General features: G+C 38.7%; 1 protein-coding gene across 1 annotated transcript; it reads left to right on the forward strand.

Moving 5' to 3' along the window:
• The first annotated feature begins 2,173 nt into the window (after positions 1 to 2,173).
• LOC145453560 (uncharacterized) lies at positions 2,174 to 13,880 on the forward strand. Its single transcript, XM_080331523.1, has 5 exons — positions 2,174 to 2,943; positions 3,367 to 3,517; positions 4,930 to 5,100; positions 9,476 to 9,622; positions 9,884 to 13,880. The coding sequence occupies exons 1-5, from the start codon at positions 2,711 to 2,713 to the stop codon at positions 10,637 to 10,639; spliced, it is 1,458 nt and encodes a 485-aa protein (XP_080187649.1). The 5' UTR covers positions 2,174 to 2,710; the 3' UTR covers positions 10,640 to 13,880.
• The last annotated feature ends 2,798 nt before the right edge of the window (positions 13,881 to 16,678 follow it).

Below are 16,678 nucleotides of genomic sequence, written 5' to 3' on the forward strand. Positions count from 1 at the left end.
GATATCAGGATATCTTTGAAATCAGACACATCATATGGTTTTCGCAAAAACTGTGTTGCTTAAACGCGCGATTTCAAAACGACATTGTTCGGCCTATATACAGAATACACATATGGGCTACATATTACAGCCATGCATGACTTGGACGATCTTGCTTTAAAAATGGAGCAATTCTATCCAGAATTTAGTATATTTTACATTAGAATGTCAGTATCGAAAAGAGTGACTGGCTACACCGCTTGAATACAGTCACAAAACGTAAGGGTAGGCCTACTTCTTTATTTCCGTTGGTAGGGTGGTGACTATTGAGAATAGTAAAAATTCTCTGCAGTCAAATTAATTGTTGAACTATACTGCAGCACTGATATCACGGTTTATGCTGCAATCAAAACGCGCTGGGGAATGTAGGCGTAACAGTTCGAAGTGTTTGAGTCCGTAAGCCTACATCATACACGGTTGCAGGGCTATTCCACCAATATAACCCGATCGCGCTCGAAGCATACTAGCGTGTCAGTGCACGGTCTATCCAGCGCATGCAAGTTAGCCTTATTCATAGCACAACCGGCTTTTTTCGCTCATTTCCTTTCTTTTGAAAGATGCAACTAACGGCTGTGCTGTGCAGCAGCAGTGTAGTATCGTGCTTTGACGGTGACGTGACATGTTGCTTTGGCTGTTGGCAACGGGACGCGACTGGCAAGGCTTATGTTTGTGTGATAATCACTAACATACTGCCAGACTTACCATTCTGAAATTGCGAATACCGCACGATAAATGAATTCACCGTTTCGTATCATAGATCTAACCTTTTTTTTTACAAAGGTTAATGGTCGCCGGCTTATAGAAACCTAGGGCCTTCTTAGAATTTTCAAAATCAATCTGAACGTAGAATTATAGATATCAAATGAAGTCTTCACAAGTTGAGGAGAGTGTAACGCGCTCTCAGGTAACTAACTATATGTGCGTTGAGAGGCGTGTATATCATCACTAACCGGTAGCATGAATATAGCACAACTTCCTGCGTTTAAGTATTTCCAGCATCGGTTGACTACTGTGTGTGTATTTTAACTCAATACGACAGCGAGTCCGATTCGAGCTACCCGCGGTACTAAATATTCCACGCTAGAACAGGAAATGAAATGAACGTAGTTCTGCAGCTAATGCATTAGGATGTGTCGCGTCACAGAAGCAGACGAGGTATATTGCCTGCCAAAACGCATTGTGAATTCAGATACATTTGTAAACAGATTATGCAGACCTTTAGAGTAATGATTCTGTTCCAGTCAGTTTGTAGCATTAAGATTGCACGTATGGTACATATATACATTGTAAAATCAAATTGTATCAAAACGATGGGTACCGGCTAAATCGTGAATACTGTTTTAGCGTAAGCGTCCGCTATCACCATATTTAATATTTAAAACTCCCAAGCAGTTGAAGAATAACTAGAGCCAAATTATGGCATTTGGTAGTCATTTCGAAATGAACACAGTACGGTCGCTAAGCATAGACTTCTTTGGATAGGAGAGCGGTTTATTGCACTGCTGCGATTTCAGAGACTTGGCGGTTAACTTATAAGTCCCTACCGCAGGATTCCTGATTGAGTGTTGGAGGTTTAGCTAGGCTTCTCATCATCACTAGATCTGACAGTTTTTAAGCCTGTTAAGCAACGTGAGCTGTAATATACGTCTGCGGTAATGGAATCGGCGACCAAAGGATGGCCGTTAGTCGTCAGTCACCTACGAAATTGAAACAATATAAACAAAGCATCGACTGTCGGTGGTATGGAAATGCGCGTTACGGATTCATGTCAGACATAACAACATACAGTAGGCTGGGTATGCACTTTGCGTTGCATTACATGTACTGTTGTAGGCCTAGCATATTTTCAGAACCCCAAAATAGATCTATACGTTGATGGATAAATATGGCCGTAAATGCGTGGAGCCAAACTGGTACAAACTACCTAATTTGTTAGTTGACGGTTAACTAGCTAACGGTTTTTGAGTAATTCTAGCTCTGGTAGTATTGAGTAGTTCTAGTTCTAGTACTAGTGAGTAGTTCTAGTTCTAATTGCATGTTTTAAAAAGCTAGTAGTTCTAGTTCTATATTTCAAGTTGTGAATTAAATTGCCGAACAACTAAAACAACACGTATCATGAAGCCCGCCCATTTTAAACTTGTAATGATGATAATTTGAAGGCCGATCTGATCCCGACAACATAAAGATCAATATGTTACTTTTTAATTGAATCTAGTTAATTGCATTTGTTAGTTGCGGATTTTGGAAGGTGCTTATAGTTCTAGTTCTAGTCGTGAGTTTTGAAAAGTTAGTAGTTTTTGTTGCGAATTTTGAAAATTCAGTACTTTGTACTAGTATATGCTTGGAGCCATTGCTCATTTGCTCTCTATGTTTGGTTACCTGTTATAGTCAGCCTACTTTGGCGAAGGTTTAACAAGCGAACGTTCCATTACAGAGATTGTGTCTTGCATCACAGCACAGAGCGTGACGGAGCTGCTTCATGACGTAGAGTTCACAGTAGTTTTATTTATGTAAATTTTTCTTATTAACCGGAATCAACCAGTCTTTTATAAACGGACGCATCTTCACGTACCACGGATCGCATCAGAAGACGGAAAACACAGAACAGGACAAAAAACTGTATAAAGAAATCTTTGATAAACAGAAAATCACATAGGAAGAGAATCACATCATGATGTCAACCATGGCTATCCCTCATGTTCCCTCTTTGCCGACTTACGCCGGCCCGCCTATGCCGGCCCCACCACCGGGGGCCTATTACGGGACGCCACCGCTGATATTACACCCACAAATCATACCTACAAGTCAGATGGTCAACGGCACTGCTGAAAATGCTCTGCAAACTAGGAATTATAATTCTTTCGGGGTTCCTATGATACCGGTTGGAGGCGGACGATACAACGAGTGAGTATTGAAATTGATCACCTCAATTTTTTATCCAAATGTAGTGGTAGAAAGCATTATCTTTTTCTTTGGTACCATCTTCTTTTTGAAAATCGATAACGACTATATACGTGTGGATTGTGGATTTTATGATGTATATATGGGTGTAATCTTATGGTCGAAATAATACCGATCGTGACGCAGAACTGAAATTATAATATATGTGCTCACATAAGAAGTTACGTATTTGAACTCGATTAAGCCCAATCCTACTTACGGAAACTAACCAGTAACCAGCTAACCACACATTCCGATGGTCAAATCTGCTGGACTGGAAAGCCACCAGACTGACAACGGATATGACGTAATCGAGAATCTATAGTCTATGTAATTTCATATTCATTCATATCACATAGTATTGAGATTTATTCTTTATTTTCACAGCGGGATGCAAGTAGTATGGCACGGCGAATTCAGTCGTTTGTTCAGCTCATTTTTCCCTCCCTACCATTGGTACCTGTCGATCACGGATCATAAACCGCTCGGAAAGTGGAGGTGTCACGGAGACAGTGCAAAAGTGCGGTTCTGTTGCCAGGTACGTAGCCAATAGGTCATATTTCACTGACTCACCAGGAAATTCGTATATACGTTAATAACTGCATCATACTCGAAGGCAGTGGTTCCTCACCTTTGCTAACCTGATCAACCCTTGTACGCTAATCTATTTTCGGCTAGTCACAAAGACAAATATCGACTATATTGCACATCTAATGCATTACAATAGAAAACAAGTGCAGCAAATGAACCGTGTTTATGAGACAAATCCATTACAAGATGAGTATCTCACATTAAGAGTATATGCAACCGTATAATATATTCGTATAGAAACAAACCAAAATATTGTCAGCTGACACTAGTCAAGGGTAATCACCAACAACTAATAGAGAATTGAAAAGAACATTACATCAACAATCGTATGTCTGGGTGATTTCAATACGAAAATATTATCCATTTGTACATTGAAGTTCTACTCTTGCAAGAATCTTTCAAAAATGATTATACTGAATATTCAAAGAGCTTCTTGGAGCTACAGACCTTCAATATACAATTGAATAGTATTTATATTGAAATGAACCCGAATATTTTCGGATGATACTCGTCAGTGGTATATTCGTCAGCAATTAGTATAGAATTGGAAATAACATTGTATATCAACAATCATATCACAAAATATGACATCACCATCACGTAATGAAAGGTCAAATAAGAGAGCGTTCAATGTACGTTTCAATGTGAATATACTATTCAACTGAATATTTACTACAAACCAGTGTGGCTACTTCCGTATGAGTGTTGACGTCCAGCTAACCTTTCGGATTCGTGTGATTCCCGATCAAGGACCACGGCTCGAAGTTAACAATGGTTACTATAAGATAATATATGTCCCTATGACTAATTTTACCATATATTTATAGATACATGCGTGTGACCAGACCAGAATAGTTCAACTATTGTATAATTCGATTTCTAAAATGCGCTATCGGTACTCGATTTATACCAGACAAATTTACATAACTGTAATAATACACCAATGTTATGTACATAATATACATAAATGTTACATCAATGTATATAGTATTGAATAATATATTCATCATAATGAAATAACCCCTATTATTTACAGCTGGCACTCGTCAGGAGTAATCGTCAGCAACTATAGTAGAGAATTGGAAGTACATTGTATATCATCCATCGTATCAATTTTCGGGTTTATTTCAGCGCCAACATATTATTCAATTGTATATTGCAGTTCTGTACCTCTAAGAAGCTCTTTAAAGAAATGTAGTAATGCCATTCGCATGTTATTGGCCTATGCCTGCGTGTCCACGCTTTTGAAACATGGTTTGCATTACCATATTACATAACATTACGATAATGGATTGTGCCATAAGACAATTCTAAAAAGCAAGCGACATTGGAACTATATTGTTTTGTATGTTATTGAAGGATTGTGGAAACGGTTGGACTTCGATGAAAGGCCGGGTGAACTTCTGGTATCATTTTGACCAAGCTTCCAACTCAGGGCATGTTCAGTTCAAGCTGTACGGCCAGGTGTGCAAGAAGTGCGAAACGGGGAGGTTCGAATATGTGATGTGGTATCCCGAAGAAGTCGCGAAGGTTGGTTCATCTTATTAATACAGTGTGCACTGTATTCAGTGATTTTGCTTATATGAATTTAAAATATTAAAAATCAATTTATAACTTTCTACATAACTATATGTTGCCTTATTTGTCGTGGGTTCGCGGCAGACTATACTATACTGGATACCCATTATCAATAAAAAAAGGTAGTTCGACATTTATTTATTTTTTCAAATCAGGGATTTCTGTAGGGCTACTGATAATAATGAAATGTGAAGTCCACTTCTTGTGCTGTCAAGAATTTGACAATTAGAAAATCTTCAGCTTCCCGAAATTGGATTAGAATTTGAATTATGAATACACAGTTATTTTACAAATTAGATTAGAATTAGAATGATATAAAGCTACAAAGTTTTTTTTCCAAATCTGATTAGAATTAGTATTACTGAATTCGCGAAAAAGAGAAATTAGATTAGAATTAGAATTAGAGTAGAGCAACATTTCACAAATTCGATTACAATTAGATTACTGATATTTCGCTTCAATTAGCTTGATTAGACAACTAGAATTATCTAATTGTCCAAGTCTAGTGCTGACTGTGAAGCAGTGTTGGGATCAAGTCACTATTCTTGAGTCACCGAAAATTTGTAGTCAAGTCGAGTCATTTCGAAATTTTTCAAGAAAATCTACGCGAATTTTCTGAGTGACTCGAGTCAATGCAAGTCCTCGAAAATTTTCCGATTTCGAGTCAATTTTAAGTCAGCAAATATTTTCAGTTTTTGTCGCTTGGTTTAATGTGTGGATGCAGCAGATTGTCAAACTTGGCTCTGTGCCATTTCCAAACTACCAAGTCGATATGGTCCACATTTATGTTTGTTGCTGAGAATTTGGCTCATGGGGTATACTCCACGCTGAATACTAGGGGAGTATAATCTAATGTAAGCGTCGTTTATTGATTGAAATGTTTCCTATAGGTGGGTAGGCACTAGACTAGACAGTGTCTAACTCATATGCGCCGAGGTGATATAATGGTTGAGCGTGTGCGAAAAATTTGGTCGAAATAGCGAACTCGACTGAATGTTGAACATGTCTGCCTTTGGGATTGTACGTACATGCATCACCGTCTCAAAAATCCAATAAAAAATCCAAAAGTATCGCCCATTATTTAGGCTCGTAAATCCTGCATATTTGCAATCCCGCATACAATAGCCCAAGACGTACACAGGCACTGCTGTTTAACTGACCGATTTGAATTGACTGACGTTATAAAAGGTTACTCGAATTTCGCGACTTTACGGGGGAAGTTGTTCAACGGATTTTGTGTGTAGGCCTATATACTGTGGATAAATGTGTAAACGGGCTAAAAATTAAGTGATGATTGCGTTTATTTCAACGCTTGTTCGTATCAAATCAGAGTTCATCGTCATAAGCATCAGAATATAGCAAACATCTGTACAGCAAGCTTGGCTCGTTTCGCACTACTCTACTGTAGAATTTACAGGAAAACCAGAAATTAGATTAGAATTAAAATGAGAGCGTAGAAGCATTTTGCAAATTGGACAGAATTAGATTAAATTAAATCAAAGGAAGATTTCGCAGAGTAAATTAGAATTACATCAACGGCATTTTGCTGCTAATTTGATAACGAGAATTATATTGTTGTCCAAGTCCGTTGGTGAGCTGGCAATGTCGGGTTGGCCCATTTTGCTGTTATGTATCGTGTATCGTTGCAATTTCTATACGCCCGCCTCATTAAGCACGTATAGTATACGTCATGATTTTTTTCATTCTGTTCTGTAACAAAATACGCATTGGTCCCGTTTCAATGCTAGGTCACTTAGTAGAAACAGCTTAGCATGCTTACAGGCTGTTCGTCCTTAATGTCCGTGTCAAATTCAGCAACATCCGGCAGTATGCTCTTCCAAAAAGGCTGACAAGCGTTATTTCAACGCAGCGCGGTCGGTTTTGTACGCAGTCGGTTTTGTACGCGGCCTAGTTGAAATATGAACCTCGCATCGCCCACTGCGAAACCCGGATATGCTATTCATCCTAAAAAGACGCGACTTGGCGTATAGCTTTATTCTATTCATCTCACGCATGTATTTTGTAGTACGCGTGGTCAATTCAGGTGATTTGATTCTATCATATCATTCTATGCATATAAAGAGCTTCTTGGAGGTACATAACTTCAATGTACGATTGAATAATACACATTCAAATTGAAATGAACCCGAGTCTTTTCTGTAGGTGACGATTAGGTTACCCCTGATGAGTGTCTTTCCATATGAATATATTATTCAATTCCAAACTATATTTAAGTTATCCACATCATTCTGTATAGTCTCTATATATGAAATATGGCTGTGTAATCAAGATTCAAGAACACAGTTCACGTAATTATACCGTACGTGTTTTACTACTTATAAGGGCGCCGATGCAATATATATATGGCTGGTGCAGATGTTCGTAAAGTTATAGGAAACGTTGTCGATAACTACCACAACTTAAACGAGAATGACGACCCAATTCGTCGTACAAACGCACTGTATAGGATGTATATAACAGCGTAAGATTAATAACCGCGTGAGTAACGGCAAGTAATCCACATCTGCTATAAGCGCCGGATTTCCTGACGGCTGTGACCCGCATTATGAGAAGAAACGCTCTGACAGCAGAGTATACACCCGCTTCTAGTGGGAAACTACAATAAGGCAGAGCCGTATCATCGAATGCCTACGCTGTCGGATATATTCTGAGTCATTGCAGTAGTATCGCAGTATTTAACATTAGGCTATGCGATAGTAATATGAGGAAAAAATTGTTATTACTAATACTACACTGCTCGCGAAATAACAGCCATTTGAGCGACAAGTTTAATCAAATTGTTGTTTTCAAACTCACATTATCAATTCATGCTCATTGAATGATAATTATTCTCAACCCAAAAGTAATCATTGCAAAGTCGGACAACTCAAAAATTTTCAGCTCTTCCAAATTACAATAGTAGTAGAACTATAGCTAAATACACTTTTTTTCCGAATTAGTCAGGAATGAGAATGATAGCTAATGTTTTCTCAAAATTAGACAATGATTAAAATTATGGTTACAAATTTGTTTCCAAATTATTAGAATTAAAGCTTGAATTACAAGAGTTGTGCAAACTACTGGATTTTCAAATCGTCCTACTATAGTACTAGACCTAGAACCAGGAATAACGAACTTTGAACACACGCAACTAGCTAAAACACAACCCCCAAAACCCAGAACCCATCCCTGTCTACGCCACTGTTTATTATTATTATTATTAATAATGTTTACTGATAAACCCATGTTGTGGTGTTTACAGCAGTGGTGGTCTTTTATACCACAAGTCAATCAATTTCGTCAGCAACACAAGGTAATTGAATGTTAATAGTAAAGTATATTCACAGCACCAAATTAGAACAGCTTCCTGGAGGTACAGAACTTCATTATACAATTGAATAGTATATTCATATTGAAATGAACCAGAATATTTTCGGCTGACACTCGTCAGAGGTAATCGTCAGCAACTAGTAGAGAATTCAAAAGAACATCGTATATCAGCAATCGTAACACAAAATATGACGTCACCAGCACGAAATGTCGAATCTTGAGCGGATGAGTTAAGGGCGAGCTTTTCACCGAGCGTGTCCCTAGATTCATTAGAACACGCTCGGTGAAAAGCCCACCCGTAACTCATGCGCTCAAGATTGATGCGGAACAATCGAAGGTCATAAATTCTTCAATTGGCAAACACTTGTTGGATAATCCCGCCTATGCGAAAATTTATCGAGACGACAGATTTCGCATACTCTAAAAGGCGCTCACACTTTCATTTGTGTTCCTTGGAATCGACTTTTATCAAAATACACCAGCCAAGGCAGTGTCAACAAAAAAAGTTCGTGTATCATCTAAAAATAGTACATTGAACGCTCTCGTATTCGAGATTTCGTGCTGGTGACGTCATATTTTGTGTTACGGTTGTTGATATACGATGTTCTTTTGAATTCTTTACTATAGTTGCTGACGATTACCCCTGACGAGTGTCAGCCGAAAATATTCGGGTTCATTTCAATATGAATATACTATTCAATAGTAGCAAATTAATTATAAATAATTATATATGTATAAACTGTATGTATATAGGCCCTACAGCCTACATATATACGCCGCTTTTGGTAGTGATGACTCTCAGCTAGCAAAAATATAGCAACTACAATACCGAAAAAGCATTAGTTATTCGACCGTCCACTAACTATAGGTTGGTATGTTTGTACGTACACGTCTGATTCATACGCATTGGACATGAATTACTTTGACACATATTTTCAAGCTAACAGCAATACGAGTATGTTCGTACTTTGTACAATGAAACCCCGTCCTGTTTCAGGTGATGTTCAACTTGTACAATAAAGTCGGCAACGCATACTACGGGTTTCCGCCGTCTCAAATCAGAGTCGACCGGAGGCCGGGGCGCCCGAGGAACCAGCATAACGCAGACTTATGCCAGGCTTGCAGGGACGGGGAATGCGATCAAGTAAGCATGGATTAGAATTAGAATTACTGAATTCGCGAAAACTTGTAAATTGAATCAAGTTCAGTTCATATCACAGCAGAGTTCATTCTAATGAGCATAGGATTGGCAAATGTTTATACAGCAAGGTTGTCTCGTTTCGCACGATGCGGTTCTCCTGTAGCATTGTCACAAATGTATAGCATATATAGAAACATTTCACAAATTAGGTTAGAATTAGATTTCCCTCTATTTAGTCTAATTCGGCATCTTTTGCATCTTCAGGGAAGGCCAGCCAAGGCCGTCGTGGGCTACATACCTTCCGGAATGAACGACCGTCTCGTAAACGCTCAAATCATCCCGATGATGAACCCGCAAATGCAAGTCGTAGTAGGACAGCCGCCAGTGCCAAACGGACCTACGCCTTCACAGTCAGGAGCTATCATTCAAGGCGTCTCCGCTCAGCCTACATACATAACTACACCCGTCACTATATCTCCATCTGCACATCCTATACTAACATACTCCGTGAACAGTGCAGAATTGAAAGACGTGTCTAAATTGCCTCCAGTAGTAGAGCATGTCGAGCCTGCTGAAGTGAAAGAGGAAGCTTCCAATTCTAGCTTGCCTAACGGCCACTGTGCTGATGAAGAAAAGAAAGCCTCTGTCGAACAAGGTATCAAGAATACGGCGATCGATGTCAAACGTAGTCAGAGCGCCACAACTGAAAAGTCAATGTCTGAAATCATCGAGAAATTCAAGGACTTCACAACTGGGAAGAGATTGGAACCAGCTGCCCAGCAGTCTTTTACCAAACCCACCGTTAACGGAGTAGGTTTCAAGCCTCCCGTGCGATTGGAGAACAATATCAAAGACACGGTCCAGACCAAATCGGTCAATGCGATCAATGTATTCAAGGAATTCCACCCCGTTGCCGTGAAGGAAAATGGACTGGATGAAAATGGCCCGGTGATCAATGGATATGCGTCTGCAGCAAAGAAAACGGTTCCGAGCCAGATATCGGTTCATAGCAACGCCTAGAAGATTTATTTTTTTGAATCTGGTCTTGATGAGACCGATATTTCATGATCAGAAGTGGTCATGGAGGTAGTAATTCTACTTTTTGGGAGTACACAAGTAGTTCTTGCGTACTTGCACTATACTTCCTCAAGTGGTTATGATTTTGGCTGCTTCTACTTGAGAGTTTTCAGTTTTTTTCACGCGGAACCACGCCTTTACAATACTTACTTGAGCAGTTTTAAGGCTTTTCATTTACTACTGCGACTACGACAAGATAGCGTAATGGTGGAACGTCCGTTTTCTTGATCGGTAGGTCGCGGGTTCGATCCCCGGTTGGGTCAGACCAAAGACCTGATTCGTAACGCTGGTATATGTGACTTCCCCGCTTGGCGCTCAGCATTACCGAGATAGCATGGAGGGGTGGTGCAAGACTTAGAAATTACATGGCTATTTCTTCGCCTTCCTAGTCCAGCTGCATATGCACACCGTGCACTAGGGTATGTATATGCATATGCATGCATAGATCGTGTGTATCTCATATCACGAGTCGGTGTATATGCATCAAAACATCGAGGCCGCCTCCCTTTCTTTTGAAAGTCCTTGGATCTGTAGTATTGTATGGATGGGGATATATATATTGATAAGATATGCCATCTTTCATAATCCGCATCCTTCCAAACCGTGATTTCCGGAGTAATAACCCTTTATTTCCGGCACCTCCGTAATTGATTCCTTAGCGGCAAAGCATGTCATTTTATTACCGCTTTGCGTGATGTAACGGAAACTTATGGATCAATGAAGACATTGTTTGTTCACTGTTTCGCCTATCCACTGTGTAGGCAATTTGCGATTGGCAAATCTTGGAACAGTGTCGAAGTACAGTTTGCTTTTAGTTGTTGTACAAGTCGCGTTTGCATGTCTCCCGGAGTCTTGATTTCGTATTGAACAAACCGGTGCTTCGTTGGGGAATTTATACGTTTTTAAACTTTTTGTTACCAATAGGAGTTGTATCTCTCATTCGCCATTAGTAGAAACGGTTGTCTGTGAGCTCGACTGTACAATGCACAGTAGGGTTGTTCAAAAAATGACTTATCCTTCAAATTTGACTGGATATTCGATAAAATTGTTGGGTTGTCTAAAATAACGACACACACCAAATTTGGATCAATTCCAACGTGTAGAAACGAATTAATTTAAAATAAAATATTTATTTCATCAAATTTTACTTTCAAGCCCGTGAAATTGTTCATCAGTCTAAAAAAACGACGCACACCAAATTTGGCTCAATTTTAGCCTGTAGAAGCGGAGTTATTGGAGTACAAAACTTTTGATTTGTAAAAATGTAGTGGTGGGAAATTCTTTATTATTAATTATAGAACTAGTCACCGTAAATACTATTACTTCAAATCCAAAATTTTGAACACTTATAACTTTTACCGGTTGGAATTGAGTCAACTTGGGTGGACTTTTTTAGCCAACCTCACAATTCCATGGAGTAGATAGCAGTTGCTTTTGAACAACTCTAACGTACTGTGTTTATGTGTGTGTACTGTACATACTTATATATCGTGTCAGAGTCGCATGTTCGACGCGTTTTGAGAGTGATTTTTCTGCTGTAATACTCATGAGGTAACTTTGCACCCAACCACATTGATGATTTATATACTGCGTGTACGGAGTTATATTGAATCGTACGCGACATTCAACGTTGGCGATTGATTACTTTTAAGGATGTAGCGATTTTAAACACCCAAACGAGACCCCTTTTTTCTAAGATTACGTTGTATACTTGAGGCATACCCCAAAACTAAAGTCGAGGGGTACATTTAAGATTTTAACAAAAATTGATAGTCCATATACAAATTTCTATTCACCACCCCAATAATGATCAGGCCCGTTTACATTAAACTTGTCTTCTGTTTGAAATCCGATGGAAAATACGAAAATTATACACGTTTAGGGTCTCGGGGAAAGCAAGCCATTTTCCGTCAATCATTGTGTAATAATATCGTTGCGATACACTACATTGGTGTGGTATTACTTTATTGAGGGGTGTGACATTAGGAAATGACACTCTCGATACAATCATGTTTAAACTTTGATCATTTTTTATTATTTTTCTTTGTATACTGTCGAGACATGTTGTGAAATTTTAACGATTAACCACCCATCATAGTCTTCAGAGTCGAATTTTTATTTGTTTCAAATTTTTTACGAAATATTTACGACTTACCGCATTTTTCTTCGCGTTGCCTGCTTCCAATAGTCATGCTAGCACCTGTAACAGTGGAATATGTATTTCTGCCATTCAGCCGTTCGTTTTACACGAATTTAAAAGACCGCTATACTATTAATTCGGTTTGGTTTGTACCAATTCAATTTTTAATGTGTCTTATTAAATGACAGCGCCACGATGCTTGCCAGTTCATCTTTAGTTCCGATGGTCCGTTTGGTCGGCAACTTATGTAAATATTGCTACCGTGCCTTCTTTGCTACCCTTGTTTAATATACTGTTGTTGTATATATCGTCAATGCGTATTCAGTAATTTGCCGTGTCTTGTAAACATTATAGCGTGTGATCAGTGTTTTGTGGTTGAGATTTTGTACACGGGATAGTATGTAATGAAATTGACCGACATCTTACATTTCAAATGGTCAAAATTTCAGCAATTATCAGCATGACCAATTGACCATACCTTGATAAAAGTTTACTGATGCTGTGCATAGTGGATCGCTTACTCAAATCCAGGCTTGGAAAACTAGGTAGTCAAATGTCGGTAATCTAATTATAATCTAATTTATTAAATGTTTCTATGCTCTAATTTCTGGTTTCCTGAAAAGGCTACACGAGAACAGTACATTGCGAAACGAGCCAAGCTTGCTGTCAGACATTCTCATGCCAATGAGAATGAATCTTATTTGATATCAAAAAAACTTGGTTCATTTTCCAAATATTCTCAAATTCAGTAATTCTAATCTAATCTAATTTGGAACAAAATGTGTCCTATAATTTTAATTCTAGTTTAAGTTTGTATAAACTGAATAGTATAGCTCAAATTCTAATCTAATTTAGAATAGCTAACAATTTTCTAGTTGTCCAAGTCTGCATACGCGTATTATTTTATGAACAGAAATTGTCGTTACCGTATAGTTTCTTGTGACTGCGGGAGCCTTGTGTCTCAAATTCATGTGCTATTGCGTTCCTGGTGTGCCTTCGTTAATGTGATGTTATATCATGTAAAATATATGTGTGAGTATAATAGTGTCGTGTGGTGAGATAACATAGTGGTATGATCTACAGCTGCCACACCAATGGGTTGTGTTGGAGGTTTAGCAATATAGGCTCTTCCTAGCCATCTGATCGGCGGTGCCTTGAAAAATCTTAAATTATAGCTACACCGTTTCCCAAATTAGATTAGAATTAGAATTATAGCTACACAGTTTTTACCAATTAGATTAGCATTAGAATTACTGAATTTGCGAAAACTTGGAAATCGAATAAGTTCAATTCATTTCAAAACAGAGTTCATTCTCGTGAGCACGAGAATATGAAATGTCTGTACGACAAGCTTGATTCGTTTCGCACTATTGGGGAGATGTGGTACCGATGGATCAAAAATTACAAAATGATCTCTGGTCCCCAAATGTTCAGTCGATATTAGCAGGTCTTTCTCTGGCTCAACACTTTAATACAAGCTCTACCTACCGCGGATATAAACATGAATATCTGGCTTCGAAAAAATATTTATGAACGTTCTTAATTCGTTGCTCGAACGTATCATCGGTCCCCACCTGGTGGGTCCAAAGGCACACGACCTTGGGGCCTTTGAGACATACGCTCAAAAACCAGATTTTCCAACTATTCCCGTTGTGTACTATAATCTAAGCTACAGCATGGCTACATGAAGCCGAATAAGAGTGTTTGGTCGCCACCTTAGAAATGTAGAATAAATATTAACGCAAATGTTGGCATAAAATGACGAATCGAATTAGGCTCAAATTTACACATTTGGGGGTACACACATATTGCCCGTAAATCTACAGTTTGACTTGTAAATAGCTCATTATAGCGATAAAATACCACATGTAATTACGAAATACAGCCTCCCTGTATGTAGGCATGTTTCTGTTGTTGAATGACTAGTTAGTCCAACTGTTTCGCTTGATTTGGTCATGTTATCATCGACCCCCCCCCCGCTATAAAGTTTGTAATTAAATTTAAAAAAGTCAACTCAATGATGGCTTTGAATGAAAAAGATACGTATGCATCCTGATACAAGCACTACACTTCACATTAAAAATGACTGTTGGTTTGTTCGTGTAGTAGTTTACAAGGTAAAATGTATAAATCGATCGAAATTTATTATATACCCCCCACAAAAGGAAACACCTGTCACAGACCCCATAACTCGTGCAGGTCAAATTTATTTGCATGTGAGGAAAGATTCTGCCCACATGCAATTGTAATCAAACTCACGGAGTGTAATTGTGGGATTGTCCTGGAGAATTTTTCAAATATACTCGGTCCCAGTGTCTCATCGGTGCCACATCTCCCCTACAGTTTCGTAGCATTTTCAGGAAAACCAGAAATTAGATTGGAATATAATCAGAGCATAGAAACATTTCACAAATTAGATTTCGATTACCGGCATTTCGCCCCAATCAGTCTAATTATACAACTAGAATTTTTATACTTGTACAAGTCTGTCTTGAAGTGGGCCATGCTACAAGCCAGAGATATATAATCACAATAAAGAAATAAGATCTGGTGTAGTTGGCCATTGTAGTCGAAAAATACCACGAACAATTGATACGAACCACTGGAGAGATCTGCCGTTTGACAGGGCAGCGCATTGAAGCGCTGCTGCTGTCCTAATGACACCATCTGTGGCACAGCGGGCGAAGCAAACGGTGGCCCAATCAGATAGTCACCTAAGGCTTGTCTTCATCTTTTCCATTATATTAAGATTTTCAACCCCCTGTATTCCTCATTAGAAACAGCGTTTTGGAAGTGACTGACGCATTTGTTTGTGTACGTCACAGCGACGTTTCCGTGCTATTTGGTAGTCGTTTATAACTGGAGTGTTAAGTATTAGCCTTCGCCACAGGGTTGCACCGAGCCGTCACCACTAAACACGTTTCTGTATCAGCATCACTTCATTAATAATTTCGTCATTTTAAAACACTACAAGACTGCGATGCAATGAAGAGACAGGAAGGTGTCGAAACGGCTTGGAGTAGTCTTTAAAATCATTCCGACACCCACCTGGCTTATTTCTGCGGCCAAAATAGACTTGAATACAGTCAGATTCTAACTTTTCATTGACGCCATAGATGGGCTGTATAATTTTGCGTTGGTATTGCTTGTAACATAGTCTCGAAGTGATAGAAGTGGTAAACGATTAATATCACGGGAAACTGAATTAGCATTGAGTCACATTCATTCACAGATGCATTTGAATTAATGGTTAAAAGTTGTATTGGCGCCATTCGTTATGTGATAATCTGTATGTTATATTGCCAGTGTATTTACCCGTAATGCCTTTGCATTTCCGCGGCGCGAATATACTTCTCCAGATTTTTAGAAATTTGGCTGCGAAAACGATTTTAAAAGACAACCCTGCTATACACAACCCGAGTTTCAAAGATGTTCCGATGTTTTTAGTCGTTGGAGATTCAAACTAAATGTGCAAATGTAGGGACACCCATTGGCCATTGGTATCTTACCTGCAATAATTAGAATATATCATCTTCAATCGCATATGCTTTGCGTGTCTAGAATTGCGAATCTAGAATTAAAGATGCCATCTTTCCTAAACCATTCATCCACGGAGTATTCCTGAGCTAGGCAATCCTGTTGCTATAAGTTTACTAAAATTTCCTTAAAGGTTCATTTATAGTAGAAATGATCTATGGCTGGAAAGGATTGACTGCAAGTTATAGATTGCACACAAATCTGTGTACTAATTCGTGCTTCGATGGCAATGCTATCCATTTGATGACTTTCCGGATGGATATTTTACTCATTTACTCACTTATATTCGAATTCTCGCAATACTG

This window comes from Botryllus schlosseri, chromosome 13 (genome assembly GCF_051294905.1).
Source record: "Botryllus schlosseri isolate E-star chromosome 13, Bs_hap1, whole genome shotgun sequence".
Lineage (NCBI taxonomy): Eukaryota > Metazoa > Chordata > Ascidiacea > Stolidobranchia > Styelidae > Botryllus > Botryllus schlosseri.

Coding starts and splice junctions, on each gene's coding strand:
- LOC145453560 (XM_080331523.1), top strand. CDS start 2,711: ATGATGTCAACCATGGCTATCCCTCATGTTCCCTCTTTGCCGACTTAC. Junction 2,944..3,366: donor GGAGGCGGACGATACAACGA/GTGAGTATTGAA, acceptor TTATTTTCACAG/CGGGATGCAAGTAGTATGGC. Junction 5,101..9,475: donor ATCCCGAAGAAGTCGCGAAG/GTTGGTTCATCT, acceptor GTCCTGTTTCAG/GTGATGTTCAACTTGTACAA.